Here is a 23,689-nt window from a genome sequence, read left to right as displayed (position 1 = left end):
ATTAATTAGATGAGCGGGACTTTTAGCTTTTTGCCTCTGAACAGTTTTGGCATCTCACTCTATCCTTTGAAATTCAGAATGATCGGCTTCTATAGGACCTCAGAATCCAGATAGTGTTATTGATTCTCTTAGTTAAGTATGATGATTCTTGAACACAGCTACTTTATGAGTCTTGGCCGTGTCCCAAAGCACTTTGTCTTCCAGTATTACCACCGGATACATACATGCCACAGACACATAACTGGGTGAACCTTTTCAGATTGTGACTCAGCTTTGCTAGAGTCCCCAATTAGAAGTGTCCAGGGTTCTTAAGCACACTCTTTTTACCTTGGATCACAACTTTATTATTTTTTTTCTTTTTTTTTTCTTTTTCTTTTTTTTTTTCGTTTTTCTCTCTTTTTTCTCCTTTTTTTTGTATTCACTGCTTAATCATTTTTATGATTTTTCAGATCCTCAGTAACATGTCTCTTTTTCATCATTCTTTCAAGAGCCAATCATTCATGAACCACAAATTCAAAAGGCATATGCACTGTTCAAGCATACATTCAGAAAACAAAAGTATTGCCACCACATCAAAATAATTAATCTGTTATAAAATTCAAAATTCATGCAATTCTTCTCTTTTTCAATTAAGAACATTTTTCATTTAAGAAAGGTGATGGATTCATAGGACATTCATAATTTTTTGGCATAGACACTAAGACATTAATGATCATGAGACACAAACATAGATAAACATAAGCATAATTTTTGAAAACCAGGAAAATAAAGAACAAGAAAATTAAAGAACGGGTCCACCTTAGTGATGGCGGCTTGTTCTTCCTCTTGAAGATCTTATGGAGCGCTTGAGCTCCTCAATGTCTCTTCCTTGCCTTTGTTGCTCATCTCTCATGATTCTTTGATCTTCTCTAATTTCATGGAGGAGGATGGAATGTTCTTGGTGCTCCACCCTTAGTTGTCCCATGTTGGAACTCAATTCTCCTAGGGAGGTGTTGATTTGCTCCCAATAGTTTTGTGGAGGAAAGTGCATCCCTTGAGGCATCTCAGGGATTTCATGATGAGTGGGATCTCTTGTTTGCTCCATCTTTTTCTTAGTGATGGGCTTGTCCTCATCAATGGGGATGTCTCCCTCTATGTCAACTCCAACTAAATAACAGAGGTGACAAATGAGATGAGGAAAGGCTAACCTTGCCAAGGTAGAGGACTTGTCTGCCACCTTATAAAGTTCTTAGGCTATAACCTCATGAACTTCTACTTCTTCTCCGATCATGATACTATGGATCATGATGGCCCGGTCTATAGTAACTTCGGACCGGTTGCTAGTGGGAATGATTGAGCGTTGGATAAACTCCAACCATCCCCTAGCCACGGGTTTGAGGTCATGCCTTCTCAGTTGAACTGGCTTCCCTCTTGAATCTCTCTTCCATTGGGCGCCCTCTTCACAGATGACTGTGAGGACTTGGTCCAACCTTTGATCAAAGTTGACCCTTCTAGTGTAAGGGTGTTATCTCCTTGCATCATGGGCAAGTTGAATGCCAACCTTACATTTTCCGGACTAAAATCTAAGTATTTCCCCCGAACCATTGTAAGCCAATTCTTTGGGTCCGGGTTCACACTTTGATCATGGTTCTTGGTGATCTATGCATTGGCATAGAACTCTTGAACCATTAAGATTCCGACTTGTTGAATGGGGTTGGTAAGAACTTCCCAACCTCTTCTTCGAATCTCATGTCGAATATCCGGATATTCACTCTTTTTGAGTTTAAAAGGGACCTCGGGGATCACCTTCTTCAAGGCCACAACTTCATAGAAGTGGTCTTGATGCACCCTTGAGATGAATCTCTCCATCTCCCATGACTCGGAGGTGAAAGCTTTTGCCTTCCCTTTCCTCTTTCTAGAGGTTTCTCCGACCTTGGATGCCATAAATGGTTATGAAAAAACAAAAAGCAATGCTTTTACCACACCAAACTTAAAAGGTTTGCTCGTCCTCGAGCAAAAGAAGAAAGAAGAGAGTAGAAGAAGAAGAAATAGAGGAGATGGAGATGGCTTTGTGGTTCGGCCAAAGGGGGAGAAGTAGTGTTTAGGGTGTGTGAAAATGAGGGAGTGAAGATGAGTTTATATAGGGGTGGAGAAAGGGGTAGGGTTCGGTTATGAATGGGTGGGTTTGGGAGGGAAAGTGGTTTGAATTTGAATGGTGAGGTAGGTGGGGTTTTATGAAGGATGGATGTGAGTAGTGAAGAGAAATATGGGATTTGATAGGTGAGGGATTTTTGGGAAAGAGTGGTTGAGGTGATTGGTGAATGGGTGAAGAAGAAGAGAGAGGGTGGTGGGATAGGTGGGGATCCTGTGGGGTCCACAGATCCTGAGGTGTCAAGAAAAAGTCATCTCTGCACCAAGTGGCGAGCAAAAATGCTCTTCATGCCAATTCTGGCGTTAAACGCCGGGCTGGTGCCCATTTCTGGCGTTTAACACCAACTTCTTGCCCTTTCCTGGCGTTTAACGCCAGTCTGGTGCCCCTTTCTGGCGTTAAAAGCCAAGAATGGTGCCAGACTGGGCGTTAAACGCCCATTTGCTAGCTTCACTGGCGTTTAAATGCCAACAAGTTCTCCTCCAGGGTGTGCTATTTTTCTTTCTGTTTTTCATTCTGTTTTTACTTTTTCAATTGATTTTGTGACTTCTCATGATCATCAACCTACAGAAAACATAAAATAACAAAGGAAAATAAATAAAATATAACATTGGGTTGCCTCCCAACAAGCGCTTCTTTAATGTCAGTAGCTTGACAGAGGGCTCTCATGGAGCCTCACAGATACTCAGAGCAATGTTGGAACCTCCCAACACCAAACTTAGAGTTTGAATGTGGGGGTTCAACACCAAACTTAGAATTTGGTTGTGGCCTCCCAACACCAAACTTAGAGTTTGACTGTGGGGGCTCTGTTTGACTCTGTTTCGAGAGAAGCTCTTCATTCTTCCTCTCCATGGTGACAGAGGGGTATCCTTGAGCCTTAAACACAAAGGATTCTTCATTCACTTGAATGATCAATTCTCCTCTGTCCACATCAATCACAGCCTTTGCTGTGGCTAGGAAGGGTCTGCCAAGGATGATGGATTCATCCATACACTTCCCAGTCTCTAGGACTATGAAATCGGCAGGGATGTAATGGTCTTCAATCTTCACCAAAACATCCTTTACAAGTTCATAAGCTTGTTTTCTTGAGTTGTCTGCCATCTCTAGTGAGATTCTTGCAGCTTGCACCTCAAAGATCCCTAACTTCTCTATTACAGAGAGAGGCATGAGGTTTACACTTGACCCTAGGTCACACAGAGCCTTCTTAAAGGTCATGGTGCCTATGGTACAAGGTATTGAAAACTTCCCAAGATCTTGTCTCTTTTGAGGTAATCTCTGCCTAGACAAGTCATCCAGTTCTTTGGTAAGCAAAGGAGGTTCGTTCTCCCAAGTCTCATTACCAAATAACTTGTCATTTAGCTTCATGATTGCTCCAAGGTATTTAGCAACTTGCTCTTCAGTGACATATTCATCCTCTTCAGAGGAAGAATACTTATCAGAGCTCATGAATGGCAGAAGTAAATCCATTGGAATCTCTATGGTCTCAGTGTGAGCCTCAGATTCCCATGGTTCCTCATTAGGGAACTCATTGGAGGCCAGTGGACGTCCATGGAGGTCTTCCTCAGTGGCGTTCACTGCCTCTTCCTCCTCTCCTAGTTCGGCCATGTTGATGGCCTTACACTCTCCTTTTGGATTCTCTTTTGTATTGCTTGGAAGAGTACTAGGAGAGAGTTCAGTAATTTTCTTGCTCAGCTGTCCCACTTGTGCCTCCAAATTCCTAATGGAGGACCTTATTTCAGTTATGAAACTTTGAGTGGTTTTGATTAGATCAGAGACCATGGTTGCTAAGTCAGAGTGGCTCTGCTTAGAATTCTCTGTCTGTTGCTGAGAAGATGATGGAAAAGGCTTGCCATTGCTAAACCTGTTTCTTCCACCATTATTATTATTGAAACCTTGTTGAGGTCTCTGTTGATCCTTCCATGAGAGATTTGGATGATTTCTCCATGAAGAATTATAGGTGTTTCCATAGGGTTCTCCCATGTAATTCACCTCTTCCATTGAAGGGTTCTCAGGATCATAAGCTTCTTCTTCAGATGAAGCATCCTTAGTACTGCCTGGTGCATTTTGCATTCCAGACAGACTTTGAGAAATCAAATTGACTTGATGAGTCAATATTTTGTTCTGAGTCAGTATGACATTCAGAGTATCAATCTCAAGAACTCCTTTCTTCTGATTTGTCCCATTGTTCACAGGATTCCTTTCAGAAGTGTACATGAATTGGTTATTTGCAACCATTTCAATTAGTTCTTGAGCTTCTGTAGGCGTTTTCTTTAGATGAAGAGATCCTCCAGCAGAGCTATCCAATGACATCTTGGATAGTTCAGAGAGACCATCATAGAAAATACCTATGATGCTCCATTCAGAAAGCATGTCAATGGGACACTTTCTGATCAATTGTTTGTATCTTTTCCAAGCTTCATAGAGGGATTCTCCTTCCTTCTGTCTGAAGGTTTGGACTTCCACTCTAAGCTTACTCAATTTTTGAGGTGGAAAGAACTTTACCAAGAAGGCATTGACTAGCTTTTCCCAAGAGTTCAAGCTTTCTTTAGGTTGTGAGTCCAACCATATCCTAGCTCTGTCTCTTACAGCAAAAGGGAATAGCATAAGTCTGTAGACCTCAGGGTCAACCCCATTAGTCTTGACAGTGTCACAGATTTGCAAGAATTCAGTTAAAAACTGATGAGGATCTTCCAATGGAAGTCCATGGAACTTGCAATTCTGTTGCATTAGAGAAACTAGTTGAGGCTTAAGCTCAAAGTTGTTTGCTCCAATGGCAGGGATAGAGATGCTTCTCCCATAGAAGTCGGGAGTAGGTGCAGTAAAGTCACCCAGCACCTTCCTTGCATTGTTGGCATTGTTGTTGTTTTCGGCTGCCATGTTTTCTTCTTTGAAGATTTCTGTTAGATCCTCTATAGAGAGTTGTGCCTTAGCTTCTCTTAGCTTTCGCTTCAAGGTCCTTTCAGGTTCAGGGTCAGCCTCAACAAGAATGCTTTTGTCTTTGCTCCTGCTCATATGAAAGAGAAGAGAACAAGAAAGTATGGAATCCTCTATGTCACAATATAGAGATTCATTGAGGTGTCAGAGGAAAAGAAAAATAGAAGGAAGAAGTAGAGAATTCGAACTTATCAAAAAAGATGGAGTTCGAATTGTGCATTAAGGAATAGTGTTAGTCTATAAATAGAAGGATGTGAGAAGAGGGGAAGAAATTTTCGAAAATTAAGTAAAAGATTTTAAAAACATTTTGAAAAATAGTAATTGATTTTCGAAAACTAAGATTGAAAAAAAATCAAGTGATTTTTGAAAAAGATTTTGAAATTAGAAATCAAAAAGATATGATTGAAAACTATTTTGAAAAAGATGTGATTAAAAAGATATGATTGAAAAGTTATGGTTTTAAAAAGATGTGATTGAAAAGATATGATTTGAAAAACAATTTAAAGAAAAGATTTGATTTTAAAAATTAATGACTTGGCTAACAAGAAAAGATATGATTCAAACATTAAACATTTTTCAACAGAAAAGGCAACATACTTGAAATGTTGAATCAAATCATTAATTGATAGCAAGTATTTTTGAAAATGGAAAGAAACTGATTTTGAAAAAGATTTGATTGAAAAAAATATGTTTTGAAAAAGATTTGATTTTGAAAAATTTTGAAAACCTGAAAAAAAAATTTGAATTAAAAAACAGAATCTTCCCTCTTGTGCCATCCTGGCGTTAAATGCCCAGAATGGTACACATTCTGGCGTTTAACGCCCAAACCACTACCCTTTTGGGCGTTAAACGCCCAGCCAGGCACCCTGGCTGGCGTTTAAACGCCAGTTTGCCTTCCTCATTGGGCGTTTTGAACGCCCAGCTTTTTCTGTGTAATTCCTCTACTGTATGTTCTGAATCTTCAATTCTCTGTATTATTGACTTGAAAAGACACAAATTAAAAATATTTTTGGATTTTCAATAATAAAGAAAAATCAAAATGCAACTAAAATCAAATAACAATGCATGCAAGACACCAAACTTAGCAGTTTGTATACTACTGACACTAACAAAATGAGAATGCACATGAGAAACAACAAAACACTCAAGTCAATAGAATTCAAAGATCAAAACAAGGAAATCATCAAGAACAACTTGAAGATTAATGAAGACACATGCATGAATTCGAAAAATGCAAGAAGAACAGAAACATGCAATTGACACCAAACTTAAAATGAGACACTAGACTCAAACAAGAAATATTTTTGGTTTTTATGATTTTGTAATTTTTTTGGATTTTTTCGAAAATTAAGTGGAAAAGAAAATAAAGATATCAAAATTCTTAATGAGAATTCCAAGAATCATGCAATGTTAGTCTAAAGCTTCAGTCTAAAGAAATTAGACATGGCTAGCCAAGCTTCAGCAGGACATTGCATTCAAGAGCTAAATTGATGATAATCAATCAGCTTGGGTGATGATAAGAACATCACCTTGAAACACTAGAATTCATTCTTAAGAACTCTGAAGAAAAATACCTAATCTAAGCAACAAGATGAACCGTCAGTTGTCCAAACTCAAACAATCCCCGGCAACGGCGCCAAAAACTTGGTGCACGAAATTGTGATCATCAATGGCGCCATCAACATGGTACGCTCAATTGCAATCTCAACTTTTTATCACAACTTCGCACAACTAACCAGCAAGTGCACTGGGTCGTCCAAGTAATAAACCTTACACGAGTAAGGGTCGATCCCACGGAGATTGTTGGTATGAAGCAAGCTATGGTCATCTTGTAAATCTTAGTCAGACAGATTAAAATGGTTATGAATGATATATGAATAAAGCATAAAGATAGAGATAGAGATACTTATGTAATTCATTGGTGAGAATTTCAGATAAGCGAATGGAGATGCTTTGTCCCTTCCGTCTCTCTGCTTTCCTACTGTCTTCATCCAATCCTTCTTGCTCCTTTCCATGGCAAGCTGTATGTTGGGCATCACCGTTGTCAGTGGCTACAATCCCGTCATCTCAGTGAAAATGTTCAACGCACCCTGTCACGGCACGGCTAATCATCTGTCGGTTCTCAATCAGGTTGGAATAGAATCCATTGATTCTTTTGCGTCTGTCACTAACGCCAAGCCTTCAGGAGTTTGAAGCTCGTCACAGTCATTCAATCATTGAATCCTACTTAGAATACCACAGACAAGGTTTAGACCTTCCGGATTCTCTTGAATGCCGCCATCAATTCTAGCTTATACCACGAAGATTCCGATTAAGGAGTCCAAGAGATAAACATTCAAGCCTTGTTTGCTTGTAGAACGAGAGTGGTTGTCAGGCACGCATTCATAAGTGAGAATGATGATGAGCGTCACATAATCATCACATTCATCAAGTTCTTTAGTGCGAATGAATATCTTGGAATAAGAACAAGCTGAATTGAATAGAAGAACAATAGTAATTGCATTAATACTCGAGGTACAGCAGAGCTCCACACCTTAATCTATGGTGTGTAGAAACTCCACCATTGAAAATACATAAGAACAAGGTTCAGGTATGGCCGAATGGCCAGCCTCCCAATACATGATCAAAAGACTCCAGATGATCAAGGATCCAAAGACTCAAAAATCTAAAGATCTGATCTAAGAACTAGATGTCCAATGATGAAAATACAATAGTAAAATGTCCTATTTGTAGAGAACTAGTAGCCTAGGATTTACAGAAATGAGTAAATGACATAAAAATCCACTTCCGGGCCCACTTGGTGTGTGCTTGGGCTGAGCATTGAAGCATTTTCGTGTAGAGACTTCTCTTGGAGTTAAACGCCAGCTTTGGTGCCAGTTTGGGCGTTTAACTCCCATTCTTGTGCCAGTTCCGGCGTTTAATGCCGGGCAGTTTTGAGCTGATTTGAAACGCCGGTTTGGGCCATCAAATCTTGGGCAAAGTTTGGACTATTATACATTGCTGGAAAGCCCAGGATGTCTACTATCCAACGCCGTTGAGAGCGTGCCAATTGGGCTTCTGTAGCTCCAGAAAATCCACTTCGAGTGCAGGGAGGTCAGAATCCAACAGCATCTGCAATCCTTTTCAGTCTCTGAATCAGATTTTTGCTCAAGTCCCTCAAGTTCAGCCAGAAAATACCTGAAATCACAGAAAAATACACAAACTCATAGTAAAGTCCAGAAAAGTGAATTTTAACTAAAAACTAATAAAAATATAATAAAAACTAACTAAAACATACTAAAAACATACTAAAAACAATGCCAAAAAACGTATAAATTATCCGCTCATCAGTCATCTTTTACCCTTCATTTAAAATGAGGAATCAATACAAAACACTTGACAAGCAGAATGAAAGGTGAGAGACTACACATGAAAGTTCGTATGAAAAATCAACATGAGAGGATCAATTCCAAGTTGTAAACAAACTTTACAAGGAAATTGTTTACTTTTATTATGCCGCGGTGGAAGCAGGAGGTATAAATCTCATGAGGAAGCTTGACAGGGACCAAATGCAAATCACACCAAGGAATTGTAGGACATTCAAAAGGGTACCCAGAGAGTTATTTATAGCCATGTTGTGTGCGGTCATCTCAGCTCCTCTAACTGTAAATGATAAAGCAGTCACCAGTTGTGCTGCTCTATTTAGTTGGTGCAATCTATACACCTGTCAATAACAATCTATTAGTAGAAGTTGTTGATGTAAATTTGCATTAAGATATCATTGAATTATCTCAGTATCAGATGCACCAGATTTATCTCACCGAATCTACGCATAGTCCTTAGTTCCTTATTCATACATGACTCATCAAGTCAAATTTTTAGTGGATTCGTCCAATTAAGAAGACCTAGAGAATCAAAATGCTAATTTAGTGTATCAATTAGGCAGGCAAAACTCTATAAGGAAAAGGGTGGCTGGATAAATTAATCTTTTTGTGATTACACTTTATGGGGAGGACAAAAATACATAATTTGATCAGCATGGAATTGGATTGTATTTACTTGGAAGATTAATGGAATAGCAGACCATGAAGGTGATTTTCGATATCTTGCATACTGTTCAAATGCAAATTGGACAACTATACCAACCAGGTATGGAGCAAGAGTTGCGGATGGAGCAGGACCAGTCCACGGCCAGACCAAACCCATAGGTAGCGTTTGTTTTGAGGTATTGGGACAGAGACTGAGAGACTGTGACTCAGTATCATGTTTGTTGGGTCAGAGACTGGTACTAAAATTTCTATCTCTGTCCCCAAAATTTCAGTATTTCAGTACCTCCAAAAAGTAGGGACACAGGAGACTGAAATTTTTAGAGACGGATACTGAAATTTTAATAACATTTCATACCTAAAATACCCTCATTTCAATTAATTAATTCCAATTTTACCCTTTGTACAAATTAAATTAGAGCTTCATTCTTGTTTCAATTTCTGTCTCCCACTTTGTACCAAACAGAATACTGAAATTTATTTCAGTCTCTGTCTCTAAGTATCTGTCTCTCAGTATCAGTATTTCAGTCTCTGTCTCTCTACCAAACGCTACCATAGTGACCATAGGAATTACGAGACTAAGCACCAGGGTAGCAACAGAAGAGACGTGATGTCCCAACAAGAGTTGCGGTTTCTTGTTGCATGGGTTTCCTTAATCGGTCTAGTAGATAAAGATATACCGCAACACCACAATAGAAAATTGCTTCTGTGAAGAATAATATGAGGAAATCTGTAGATGAAGAAAGCAGTCAGTTCAGAGAAGAGAGCCAAATATGTATAAAGAAAGAAAGAAAGAGAACTAAAAAGATTTCAAGCAAGCAATTATACATGCAGACCCCAAGAATTACTACAACTACTAAGTCAGACTAAAAAATTGAATTTCTAAACCAGGTTCAATATTTGTAAAAGTTTTATCAACTTCAGCCCAAAATTTATGATGAATTATGCTTGTGGTTTAATTAAGTCTCCTTTTCAGTCCAATGACTATTGTTAATTGATTTTATATCAAGAAACAATAATTCCAAATTAATCGATGAGCAGCATATCCACGTTCAGAAAGTCCAAAATGCTCCCCTAGCAATATCCAATTACTAAATACCCCAACTGAAATTAGTTCCCCTTTGCTCCACAGGTTTCTTCACCAGCAGATGGCACATATTACCCACATTGGTTCAATAAGTTACTTAATATGAACCACATCCAAATGCAAGAACAGTATTGCAGAGTGAAGACAAAACAATGCATCACCAAAACACATACAATGAACAAACACAACAGAGAGGCTTTCTTCCATCGAAACTTTACCTGTTAACAAAGAGTCTCCAAAAATGATGGAGAGCACTTTGCACAAATAGAGTGAAGGAAAAATGAAAGAAGCAACAAGGACCGAAGGACCCACAAACCACAAGATGTTATTTTTACTCTTTTCTTTTGACGATAGTGTCTCATGGTCTTTTCTATATGGACGGTTAAAGAATGATATAAAGCCTGGTTTTCCATCACTTCCCAATAAATAAAAAGATGAGTTGCCAATGGTAGATATGTCTTCAGCAATAGCATCTTCGCTTTCTGGAACTAAAGCAGCTTCATCAAGCTCAGTGCTTTGTGGTTGATCCTCAGAGACAACAGAGAGAGCATTATGACTGTTTCTGGAACCTTCCCTTTAACTTTGGAATTCCATATATAAACTTGAACTGGCATGATTTGTCTAACCATGATAGAAATACAAAAAAGAACATTAACTGAGAACACTTCCAGAGGATTTCATATATGTCAGGAAACCCCTAGATCACATCATTTGCGCTGATGCAGGTACAAATTAGACTTGTGAACTTCACACTTTGTGCCGAAGGATTCCCTCCATTAAGCAACAATTAAATATCTGATGGAACTCTCATGAAATATCCACATGTAAAGCCTTTTCAGCATTAAAACCTCCAATAATACCGTGATTAACAGTTCTTACTGGAGGGAATTTTCACTGAAGTGTGAAGTTCAGGGGTCATTTGCACTTTTCAACCCCAAGATCTAATCAGCACATGGACCAAAGTTTAAAGGTGTAGAGCCATCTACAGCTAACTGACTTATCTAAGGAATAACTTGTAACATTCATATCTCTAAAGATGAAGAAAAAGCAGCTGACAGAAGCTTACTGCAGAATGCAGAGATTCATGAATCACCGAATAGATAAGCAAGCTACCTTTAGCATATATTTGTAGCTGGGCAGCAGTTTGCTTGTTGACAAACAACCCTTGTGATAATCTCGACTGAATATAGAATGAAAAGAAAGCCACACAAGTTGAAGAGTAAATCAAGCAATATTCGAAGATAATGAAGCAGAACAGGATAATGAAATGAAGTTTAACTAGAAGATAGCAAGAGTGAGTTACTAAAGTAGCAAAGCAAGTTACACAATTGCTTGATTAGTAGTCTAAATATATAGAAAGCTCTAAGTAGACATCGTTGAGATTTATACATGTCATGCCTATCATCACCATATTGAAGAAAAGTAATTATATATACAGTCACTATTGGAATGCATACATCCATTTGACCAAGTGAATTGCGACCATTAGATTACATATCTTCCACTTTCGTCCAAGTTCTACTGATGAACGAAAATTCAGCAGCGAAACCCTATCCAGTCTTAATCCAATACTAACAGGGAGATCCTCATTCTGCAACTTCAAGAGCTACACCGAAATCCAACAGATTCGAACTGTCCTCTAAAACCAAAAACTGTCTATCTAAATCCAATAAGTTGTGTATAGTTGAAATCAATCAAGGCTTAAAAGTAGGGAGAAATTCTTGGATGCTCCTAACGCGCTCTTACCGTCGAGTGTGTCATCATAACAACACTAAAACCATCAAATTGGAGACAACAGCTAGCTAAACACACAAGATAAGTTAGGTAGCAGCTTTTTCCTCTTTCAATTTTTTCTTTTTGAGCCCTAACACTAAGAATAGCAATCACCAAATGAGGGCCAAATTGCACACTACCTCATGCAAAAGCATAACCCTAATCAACAAATGCATAAGCCATATACATACATAACCCTATTCAAGTAACTATTAGTCAATCCAAGCACTAAGTTTTCATGGAACGAAAATGGATACAAATAATTACACCCTAAACATGAAATTAATTAATAAAACAAATTAACACAGGTCATAATTAGGGGTGATTGATATAAAAACGTACCTGGAAAAGTGTTGTACGGTTAAAAGGGGAAGGAAGAGGAGCCACTAAGCAAGAAGAAAATGATGAACCGATTCTGCTACTGCTTCCCATAATCATAATCATACTAACAATACTAATGATATGTTAGTTAGTGTGATTGTAGAAGCTGTAGTAGCTTCGAATTAAGAACAATTCCTGAACGAACATCAACCCATATTTGATGATTTTGGGGGAATATTAATATTAAATTAATATTAATACGAATTAGTGATGATAATTAAATAATATTATATTCGGCGATTAAGCCCCTCTATAAAATTTAAAACTCTAACCGAACCGGTTCACAAAAAAACCCTAACAAAACCAAAACAGCTAGCCGCCTCTCAAAACACTCACTCTGCACTCTCTACGGCGCTTCCTTCCAGCACCTCCCAGCGCCGCCGAACCATTCCTCCCAGCACCACCCTCGCGGACAGATAGGGCCTAACTCGGTATCCTCTTTGCTGCTCTTTTGCAGCAAGTCTTTGAAATCTCCAAATTAACAGTTTTGGATTTGTTGAAATGCCTTCCATGGCTAAGGGAAGCCATGGCCCTTGTTCTACCGGAAAATTCTCTAATGGAAAACAGAATCGTCAAACTGAGTTCTCTGCACGGTATGGATTTCTGCAATACATGTCAAGTTTCATTATTTCCTCCAAACCCACGAACGAAAGAATCACTTTGGAAAAAGAGAAAACTTGACTTTGTTGTTTTTAAACATTTATAGTTGTTTCCTTTTTCAGGAGGCAAAAGATAGCACAGCAGAGGAAGTCTCTCCCGATAGCTTCTGGTATTGGCTGAGCTTGATTTTATATATTTCTTCCTTGTTATGTTTTTCCTAGTTATTCGAAGCTTGTGTTGTGATAATTCGGATTATGCTTCTCTTGTAGTTGAGAAAAGACTCATTGAAGAGGTCCAAAAGAATGATATTTTGATTATCGTTGGAGAAACAGGAAGTGGGAAAACCACACGTAGGTCACATCTTATTTTTTATATAATTCGTGATTTAGCTTTTCTATAAAATTTAAGGAACAAAGGCTTTTAGACATAGCAGGTTTTCACCATGTTCTATGTATTCCATTTTACTGTGTAGAGATTCCACAGTTCCTGTTTGGTGCTGGATTTTGCCGTGATGGAAAAGTGATTGGGATAACTCAACCGAGACGTGTAGCTGCCATTACAGTTGCAAAACGGGTTGCTGAAGAATGTGGTGTTGAGTTGGGCCAGAAAGTTGGGTACTCTGTTAGATTTGATGATACTACTTCCAGCTCAACAAGAATTAAATATATGACAGATGGTTTGCTTCTAAGGTATACGTGTAACATGGATGTTTGGATATCTTTTTCCGTTTTCCATTAAGATTCATTTTGTGAGACTTCTACTGGGAACTTGGCCAATCAGAATTTGTTGCTCTTCTCAATACTGAAATACAGAAGAAATTATGACTTTGCTTTGGTGGAGGTGTCTTTCTGCCATTTGTTTTAAGTTGTTTTCTTTAAGAATGGACTAACCAAACCACGTTCTTCACCAATCGCCCTCTTTGACATGGATTTTAGTTGTATATGATTTGAAACACCGATTTCAATTTGAAATATTTGTTTTCTGTAGATTGTAAGTGCAGCTTTTTGTATAGGATAGCTGATGTGTTTCTTTATGCTTATAGGGAAGCATTGTTGGATCCATATCTTTCCAAGTATTCTGTTATAATTGTTGATGAAGCACATGAGAGAACTGTCCACACTGATATCTTGCTGGCCTTGCTAAAAAATGTACAATCTGCTCGGTCAAGATCTGTTGCTGATGATCAGGGCATTAACTTTGGAAAAAAGAATGTGAATGTTGGCATGTCACTGGAGAAAGAATACGGTGGTCAGAGCAGCAGTTTTCTTAAAAAGGATAACCACGACAAGTATGCTCCATTGAAGCTAATAATTATGTCTGCTAGTCTTGATGCTCGCACTTTCTCCGAATATTTTGGCAGTGCCAAATCTGTTCACATCCAAGGGAGACAATTTCCTGTGGATATATTTTACACATTGCATCCAGAAGAAGACTATTTAGATGCTTCCTTGATAACAATATTCCAGGTGATAGGTTTAATTAATAACCACTTCATTTAATCTAATATAATGCAATCGATATTTTACTTGATTGTAATGAGAAATCTTTGGATATTTTACAATGCATCACTCTTGGTTTCTACATATGCATTTATGGTATTTACAGCTTCATAACTCATGCGATGGCTCACTCCATTCATTCTCATTAGCACATTGAATCATCCAGCGATATTGCCGCGTATATATTATAAATTAAATCATATGGTATACGGTTATAACAATGTAGTGAGTGATGGATGACTGAGAAACAAAGTTCATAGCTCTGTTGCTTAAACTCATGTCATTGATCTATAGATTCATTCAAAGGAGGGCCCTGGTGATATACTAGTATTTCTTACTGGTCAAGAAGAGATTGAATCAGTTGAAAAGCTTATCAATGACAGACTCACTCAGTTTCCTGAAGGGAGTCAGAAGCTTCAAGTTGTGCCTATATTTGCAGCTCTTCCATCTGAGCAGCAGTTGCGGGTCTTTGCACCAGCTCCGTCTGGGTTTCGCAAGGTATCTCATCATTGGCTCTGTCTCTCAACTGATTCAATAAAACTAAAGGGAAAATATATTTAAGTTAGACGTTTGTAAAATTGGATTCACATATTTAAAATGATTGATATATTTGGTCTAGGTTTCCATTAAATATCGTGAAGCATTCTGTTTTGTCTGACCATGTCTATAATTTAAAGTAAAATGCGGGTGGCCTCATTTTAGAGTTGAATATGCATATGCACATGCTTTTAAATTCATATATAATCTATTTTCAAGTAAGGTTCACTGTAAGTGCTACCAGCTTTTCCATAACAACTACCTTCTATGATTTGGCAAATTTCAGCTCAGCTAGACATAATCCCTATGAACACGATGATTTTTAAAAAAAAAAATAATAATAATTGGGCATCACCTGTTCAATGGGATCTGATGCAAATTTTAAATAATAATCTTTATCGAATGGGTACTCACTTGCTTTTAGTTGCATTCAAGTTATCTTTCTGTTTCTTTCTTAGGTGATATTGGCAACTAATATTGCTGAGACATCAGTAACAATTCCTGGAGTAAAGTATGTAATAGATCCTGGCTTTGTCAAAGCACGTTCTTATGATCCTGGAAAAGACATGGAATCTTTGATTATAGTACCTACATCCAAATCCCAGGCACTGCAAAGAAGGTATGGTGCAAGATTCTGTTTTAGTGTGCTTAATGTTGATTGTTGCTTTAATTTAGTCAACAAAAACCCGACAAGCTTTTCTCTGTTTAACCGATGATGTCAGTTTTCCAGTGTTAATGTAGTTTAGTGTAGAAAACCTTTTCTGCACATCACACAGCATTGCTGAACAAATACTTTTTAGATGCAAATCTAGCATATTGTTTCTGGTATATTTTTCAATTTATTTTTGTCATGTGTTTTTTTTTTTTTGCTATGCATGTCCATTGGGAATCTCTTTATTGTAAAGCTTGTAATATATTTTATCAGAAAATGAAATTAAACTGAGTGATGTAACCTTTCATTTCTTTTTTCTTTATGATGCCTTTTCAAGTCTTGAACTCTTTTTTCTGTATAATAGCTCATTCTTTAATTGTGATTTTATGTGTAGCTGTTCTTACATATCATATGTTGGTTATAATGAGTGATATCATTTGCATAGTTACTCTCGCTAAACTATCTTACTGAAATTAACATATACATGGAATTCTTCATTAAGTACGAGCAAACTGATTGTTAGCTTTGTTGTTCAGTGGCCGTGCAGGGCGTGAAGGACCTGGAAAATGCTTTCGTCTATATCCAGAAAGTGAATTTGAGAAGCTTGAGGATTCGACAAAGCCAGAGATTAAGCGGTGCAACCTATCTAATGTGATTTTGCAGCTTAAGGCCTTGGGTGTTGATGACATATTAGGGTTTGATTTTATTGAGAAACCTTCACGGTGAGAAACTTGTCAGCATTTTGGTTTGATTGTTTCCCTACATTTACATATTTATCAGTATTTATGTGCTCCATTTTTGCTGATAATTATTTGTCGTATCATTTTTTTTAGATATGTCTATGGTGAATCCTTTTTATTTTTAACATATGGTTTTTGATGGCACAATGGTAGAATTCTCCCTTTCCTGAACAAATTCTAACAAATTCCAACCAATATTTCAGAGGTAATGCCCATTTTACTCTCTAAAATTGAATGAATGAGTCAATTTAGTACCTCATTTTTCAAAATGACAAATTCTGTCCCTCACTTTCAGAAATGTGATTCCCATGTTAGTCTTTGAACAAACTTCCGTGTCACAACCATTAGTGTACTGCTAATTTGGTTAGTTAAATCTACTGTCATAGCTGGTTGACGTGGAAACATTTTAATTATGGTCAATATGGTGCTTGAAGTTGGTTCATGTGTCTTATTGATGTGTATCAATTTTTTTTAATTAAGACCTATGGACCAATATTAAATACCATTTGAATACAATTAAGAAGTGTTACACATTAAAAAATTATTATAGTACCGGGGTGGCATTTAAATGTTCACTTCAGCATTACCCTAACGGATGTGAGACGAAAGTTTCGTTGTTTCTAAAAGTGGGACACTTACTTGGTCATTTTGAAAAGCTGGGGATCAAATTGACCCATCCAATCAATTTCAGGAATCAAGATGCACATTACCTCAATATTTTAGCTTTTGATAAATAAATAAAGAAGGTGGAGTTTTGTGATTAATTTTGGAAGAAAAAACACAACTTTCTGAATCCAAACAGATCCAAATGATTCTATTCTCTTCAATATAACATCAACCACAACCACTTTCTAAGGTAGTAAAAATGAGTTTTAATGGTTCATTCCACTTATTATCATAGTGCAACCTGAGAACAACATATATGGTTGTTTGCACTGTGGTGCACATTATACTACAATCTTGGTACAATGACCACTATTCGGAAGCATACATGAGGTAAATAAAAATTTCTTTTGACTAGATGTAATTTCTGATCTCTTTGATAATATATTAGTGAATTATTCTTCTGGCATCCCTTGTTAGTGAGCTTTTGAAATTTCTTTTGATCTCTTGTAAGCTGTATCATGTATTGTACTGTTGAACTGAAGTAGCCGCGTTCAGGGTCAGGGATATATATATTACTGTTTCTATATGCTAATATACTATGCAAAACATTATTGAAAGCTTGTTCCCTTTCATGTTTGAACAGGACAGCGATTATCAAATCATTGGAACAGCTATTTTCACTAGGTGCTCTAACAGATGACTGTCAGCTCTCTGATCCTGTTGGGCATCAAATGGCTCGGCTGCCGTTGGACCCTGTTTATTCCAAAGCTCTTATCTTAGCTAGTCAGTATAACTGCTTAGAGGAGATGTTGATAACCGTAGCAATGCTGTCTGTGGAATCCATATTTTATGCTCCTCGGGAAAAGCAAGTAGAGGTTTGAATAACGAATTCTGATTCTACTGCATATCTGTTATATTCTCTTTGATGTTACTATGAAAAACAAGGCTTAAAAGGATTTTGGTCAAATGCCTGTCTTGTTTTCCTCTTGTCCTTATAATTTTTTTGGTTTTCGTTTAGTAAAATTTCAAAGTTGGTTATTTAAGTACCTACAATTAATTTGCTTGCTGATGTGATATGTCTTGCCACGTCAGCATTCAACCTGCCAGTTCAGCACTTAACGGAACAAACTAGGACTAAAATAGGTAACTTTAATTTTACTCGACTAAAAAAAGAAAAATTTTAGGGACCAAAACATAAGAGGTGTTTCGTAGGGACCAAAAATTTATTTAATCCGACAAACAAATATGAATATTAATCATTGATGGTATACCTCCATAGTCTACCCTCTATTGACTATTTAACAGAATGTGTAAATAGTGTATAAATGATTTATAAAATAAGCAATGAATTTCTGTAGGAAAATTCTAGTGTTGGTATAATTACAGGTATCATTCATTGTCTATTCCTTGCATGCAATTGAAGTTACTGTTTTTCTCATCTTTTTACTAGGCAAGAACTGCAATAAAATGCTTCTCTAGTCCGGAGGGAGACCACATTACTTTGATTAATGTGTATCGAGCATCTAATGATTTCTTAGAGAAGAGATCAATAGAAATGGGCAAAGCAAAATTTGAAAAGGCTTTCAGAAAGTGGTGTAAGGATAATTTTATTAGTAGTCGTTCTCTTAGACATGCTCGTGACATCCACAGGTAGTTGTTATATTAAATCTAAATGTCGCAAATTCATGATATCTTTAAGGGTAAATTACACTCACAGCCCGAGGTTTATCAAATTACGGTTTATTTGCATAGCATGCACTCACCTCCCCTCTATTTGTGTCATTATATTGAAATACATTAAATAGGTTGTATAAAGTCATTTTTAACTCCACTCTCTTTATGCATAGAGAACTTGTAGAGACGGAAGAACAATGGCAAAATCTCTCTTTCTTTTAACATTGTTATGTAGGGCATTTTTGTCATTTCAATTCAGTAAAGTAAAATAATACAAAATAAAAAGTATTAAGATACAGGTATAGGCACATGTATAAAGATTTGATAGTTACATTAATACCAGGAATCTAAGTGTATTATTTAGACGAACAATTGGTGCAATGCAGGGTTGGTGAGTGCATACTGGTCAAAAAATGTGGGTAGGGGTGAATGTAATTTACCTTGTCTTGCTTGAAATCTACTCTATGCATTCTCATCTCTGATAACTACTGCAGGCAAATTAGGGTACATGCTGAACAAATGGGGCTGAATCTAGCTTCTTGTGGAGATGATATGCTTCAGTACCGCAGATGTCTTGCTGCTTCCTTTTTCCTCAATGCGGCCGTAAAGCAGCCTGAGGGCACATACAGGTGGTTGTCTATTCCCTCTATTAAGTTCAAACTCCTGTGGAATTTTATATTTTTATTCTTTAGCATTTTGACTTGTTTGCTAATTGGCAACTGTATATAGTGTTCAACTCAGATATTCATTTTACTTATATGGAAACAATTTTCTGCTTTGTCACGACATGGCAGGGCCTTGGCAAGTGGGCTGGTGGTGCAGATCCACCCATCTTCTGTATTATTCAGGCAAAAACCAGAGTGTATTATTTTTAATGAACTTGTTCAAACTAATAGCAAGTACGTTCGGAATGTAAGCAGAATTGACTACCTATGGTTAACTGAGCTGGCTCCTCAATATTATGCTGTGAAAAATTAAATTCTTCATGGTTTTGCCAAACAGGTAATTAAAACTTTCTTTATTTTTGCATCTCATTTGTGCTTTGATAATTTTGGGCAGTTATATACTTTTATTATGTTAATCTTTGCCATTTTACATGCATAGAGAATAAAGCAACTTGCTAAAGTAGCCTTGAAATTCCCAGAAGTTTCCTATATCTTTGTCGCCTATAATAACTGCTGATATCAGCTTAGTAACAAAATGGATCTGATTAGCTTGTATGTCTCTAGGTTTTCTTTCTTCCCAGAAATCCTAGCTCAATGGAACTGATAATCTCATGTACTGTCAAATTGCGTTGCACCTAATCTCAAGATGTGAAACATAATATGCTAATGATTGTGCACGAGTTCAAACCCCTTCACCTGGAAAAATTAAAGAAATGATTTATACAAAATTTATTCATTCATTCCACATATAAATGGCACTGAAATGATTGATTTTTATCGTAGGACATTTATCTATTACAGCAAGATCAGTGAAAGCTTCAGAATGTCTATTTTATGGATGTTGCCTATCGACATTATATAAATGACAGCAATTTTAATGGCTTGTCTTTGCTATCATTACTTATCTAAAACTATGGAGATGAGGCTGGATCCTCCAATGACATACACCTCTTACTGAGTTGTTCCTGCTTTATTTTCTACTACTTGGGTGGTGACTGGTAACGGGTGAGTGATGGAACCGCAAACCTTGCTGTCGATGGCTACATTTGAGGTGGTGGATTAGCTTGAGCAAAGGAATTGAGTTAGACCGATTAACAAATATTTTGAGCTGCCCAATTCTATCAAACTTAAGGTGCTAGTGGTATTATTTCTCTAACTTATGAGTTCAATAATCAGTGTGTAAAGTTATTTTTTCTAGATCTGCATATTTATCTAATCTTGTATATTAATTTTAAGGGTAGAATATGTTTTTTGTCTCTAACGCTTTAATTTTATCCTTAACGTTTGAAATAATTTTTAACTTTATCCTTATTATTAAATTTTAGACGGTCAATCATTAATCAACATTTTAATTCTAAATTTATCCTTTTATTTTTTTTTAATTTTCAATGTCAATCCTAATAATTCAAAAAATTCACCCCTCTTAACCCCGAATCCCACTCTTGACCATTGCCAAACAATCTAAACACTCTTCACCTCCACTGCCACCAAGTTACAATAATCATGTCATTGATCCACATTTTTTTAAAAAGAAAGTTCAGTTATGGTCCACACTTTCAAAAACTTTTTTTATTAGTCTTACGATACCTTCTAGCACCATTCTATCTATGTCCCTCCTGGTATTGGCTCGATTTTCCATGAAGAGCACCAATAAAATGTATCCTGCACTCTACTACAATTTCAAATTTTTGAAAGAATGTTTATAACGGTGGAAAATTTGTTGCATAAAAAATAATCTTCCTGCCTTTAGTTGTTGTTCTACCCACACCACCAACCTTAACCATCCCACACTGCCATGTCAACCCCTCAGCCATCGCAGCCACCTAACTCAACAAAACAATAGGAACAATAATAGAAAAGGAACAGGAAGAGAAGAGGAAGAGTAATACGATGACGATAGAGAAAGAGGAAGAAATTAAGAAGCCCGCAACGCAGGGGTAGAGCTAGAAATTTTTTTATGAGGGGCCAACATGTAAAATATAAGTTAAAAAGAGAGAAAAAGTAAAAAATAAAAGGGGTCAAATTAAAAAATTAGAGACTTATACATACAAATTATTAATTTTGGGGGGCTATTACCCCCCTTCCCTCTAATGTGGCTCCGCTACTGCGGCAACGGCCAGACTTAGAAGGCAATGTAGAGGCAGAGGTAGTGACGCAAGACAAATCCAAAAAGTAACAAGGGATGGTGGTAGAGGTGGAGGTGGCTACTTGGAAGGGGGTGCGGAAAGAAAAACTTTTTGTTTAATTTAAGCCCTTTGATTATGAATGTATGATTCTTTGTTTGTATTAGGACAAGTAAAAACTTAAGTTTGATGTTGTAATGCATGAGCATTTTTTAATATTTTTCTAATTAATTCTGTTAGTAAAGTCAGTGATTTCTCGCTATTTCTTTGGTGTTTTAGTCAAGATACTTTGAGTATTTTGCTTTACGTGTTTTGTCGGAAACTATCAAAGATTATCTAAATGGAAAAGTCTAGGGGGCCAGCAGTTTTATTGAATTTTGGCCAGCATGTAACCAGCAGAAAAAGGTAAACCATTGGATGAAATCTCACACCAATCTCACACCATCAAATCATCCCATGTCCCAGCCTCGAGGACATCCCACGTCCTTTACGCCTCAGGCATGGCACACCATGCACGCCCCTCACGCCCTCTATACTCCAAGCTTCACAGGCGTGCCACTAGCCCCACGTGATTCACGCTGGGCCATTGTCTAGCAACCCCCTCATTGCCTCCAACTTCAACGGCGTCGCACGCCATGCACGCCACTCACGCCAGCCCATGCGATCTTCGAAGCACATGCCCACTCTCCTTCATCCTTCAAGAGTGTGCCACTTGCCTCACGTGCTTCATTCTCTCTAAACAAAAGATCCTTCGGAGGTGCACAATAAAGGTTGCAAATCTCACTCAAAAGCCAAGCCAATTCTCAAGGCCAAGATTGAGTGAAAGCCTCTAAATTTCTAAAGAAACAACTCACAAAGGATCAAGTTCTAATCACAAGGACAGTCACGTTTAATTTGAATTTAATTTGGAAAGATATGATTTGATTCCGTTTGAGTTAAGTTTGAATATTAGGTTTTGTTTAGGTTTAAGTATAAAAGGATCAAGAGAACTACGGATAGAAGAATCTTTAGTTTATTCCGTATAATTTTAAATTCTTGTTTTTGTTCTGCATTACAAGTAACTAACCTCCTTAGTTAAGTTGAGAAGCTCTGTTAATTCTGATGGATTGATGTTATTACATTTTTAATTTTGATTATTGCATTGATGTTTTTCAAAAATCAAGATTTTTGTTCTTCATTATAAGGATATGAAAGTATTGCAAAATAACTCAAATATGATTGAATTCTGTATCAATCTTGGAAAAGCTGATTTTTAGAATTGAGTATGAAATTTCTTCTCATAATTCTGTAAGTTTAAAAAATTAATTGATAAGTGACAATTTAATCAACTAGAATTAATCTTTGAGAATTGTATGGCATTAAATCAGTGACATTGTGCTCAACAACCTCTTATCATAATTGGTTGTTTAAAAAATTGACAATTTGTTAAGTTAAGAGAAATTGAATTATCAAAAAATTGAGATTTAATTAATCATGGTTTGCTATAGATGTATCGTTGCATGATCAAGGTAGAAAGTAAAAAGAGTTTGTCCTAAAATCTTAACATCTCCAAAATCTTAACCTTTTTAATTATATTACTCTTGCTGTCTTTCAAAGTTTCTGTTAAAGTTTTTTTTTTAAGTTTAATAACCCATTTCCATAATCGGGCCTGCTACATATACAAGCAAAAAGGCCCTACAAGTTTTACAAGTTCCTAACCCACACATCATTCACACGCGCACTCATCTCACTTTGAATGGAGCGTAAATTACACGCGTCCCACTCAAACGATTTCTCTTCGCAAATAGCTCTCCTTAATGGCGCACTCTTCCACTTCTCCAACCTGTTCAAAGAAAACACAAACCGTCCATTTTCGAGCAACATTCCAAACTGTAGAGATAGCACTTGTCGCGAAGATCAGAACTCTCCATCAACACAACGTAGAACTCTCGATCAAGAATCTCAAGAAAAAACGAAGTTATAATACTCAAGGTACGTTACGTTACTATTTCACTCATATTCTATATTTTCCAGATTTCGAAAACGAAGAACTAGGTTTTACTGTTCTTCTACATTTTTTTAGGTTTTACTGTTCTTGTTCTAAATCTCATTTTACAGTTTTTAATATTCTACTTGTTCTACGTTTTACTGTTATTCTTGATTCTAGGTTATAGTGTTCTTCTTAGTTGTTCTAGGTATTACTGTAGTTGTTTTTCTAGTTCTTCTGGTAATTGATTGTTTGGAATATAATGCGTAATTTGCTGGGTGTATATGGAGTAACTTGTT

At 36.9% G+C, this 23,689-nt stretch overlaps 1 protein-coding gene and 1 pseudogene across 2 annotated transcripts; one reads left to right on the top strand and one right to left on the bottom strand.

Moving 5' to 3' along the window:
• Positions 1–7,537: 7,537 nt before the first annotated feature.
• On the bottom strand, positions 7,538–12,493 carry LOC130946246 (uncharacterized; annotated as a pseudogene).
• Positions 12,494–12,628: 135 nt separating this feature from the next.
• Positions 12,629–20,562, top strand: LOC130944024 (pre-mRNA-splicing factor ATP-dependent RNA helicase DEAH10). 2 transcript variants are annotated; one of them, XM_057872141.1, is made up of 13 exons: positions 12,629–12,921; positions 13,051–13,097; positions 13,198–13,278; positions 13,412–13,617; positions 13,971–14,394; positions 14,722–14,925; positions 15,423–15,583; positions 16,153–16,338; positions 17,606–17,837; positions 18,413–18,612; positions 19,131–19,265; positions 19,431–19,638; positions 20,085–20,562. In XM_057872141.1, the coding sequence occupies exons 4-12, from the start codon at positions 13,595–13,597 to the stop codon at positions 19,612–19,614; spliced, it is 1,749 nt and encodes a 582-aa protein (XP_057728124.1). In that variant the 5' UTR covers positions 12,629–12,921; positions 13,051–13,097; positions 13,198–13,278; positions 13,412–13,594; the 3' UTR covers positions 19,615–19,638; positions 20,085–20,562. The 2 variants fall into 2 exon arrangements, with proteins under 2 accessions (XP_057728124.1, XP_057728123.1); XM_057872140.1 differs by having other exon boundaries at positions 13,401–13,617.
• The last annotated feature ends 3,127 nt before the right edge of the window (positions 20,563–23,689 follow it).

Source organism: Arachis stenosperma, chromosome 8 (genome assembly GCF_014773155.1).
Source record: "Arachis stenosperma cultivar V10309 chromosome 8, arast.V10309.gnm1.PFL2, whole genome shotgun sequence".
In the NCBI taxonomy this organism is placed as follows: Eukaryota; Viridiplantae; Streptophyta; class Magnoliopsida; order Fabales; family Fabaceae; genus Arachis; species Arachis stenosperma.
Note: the sequence above shows the minus strand (reverse complement) of the source record. Positions and strands in the feature narration are given on the sequence as shown.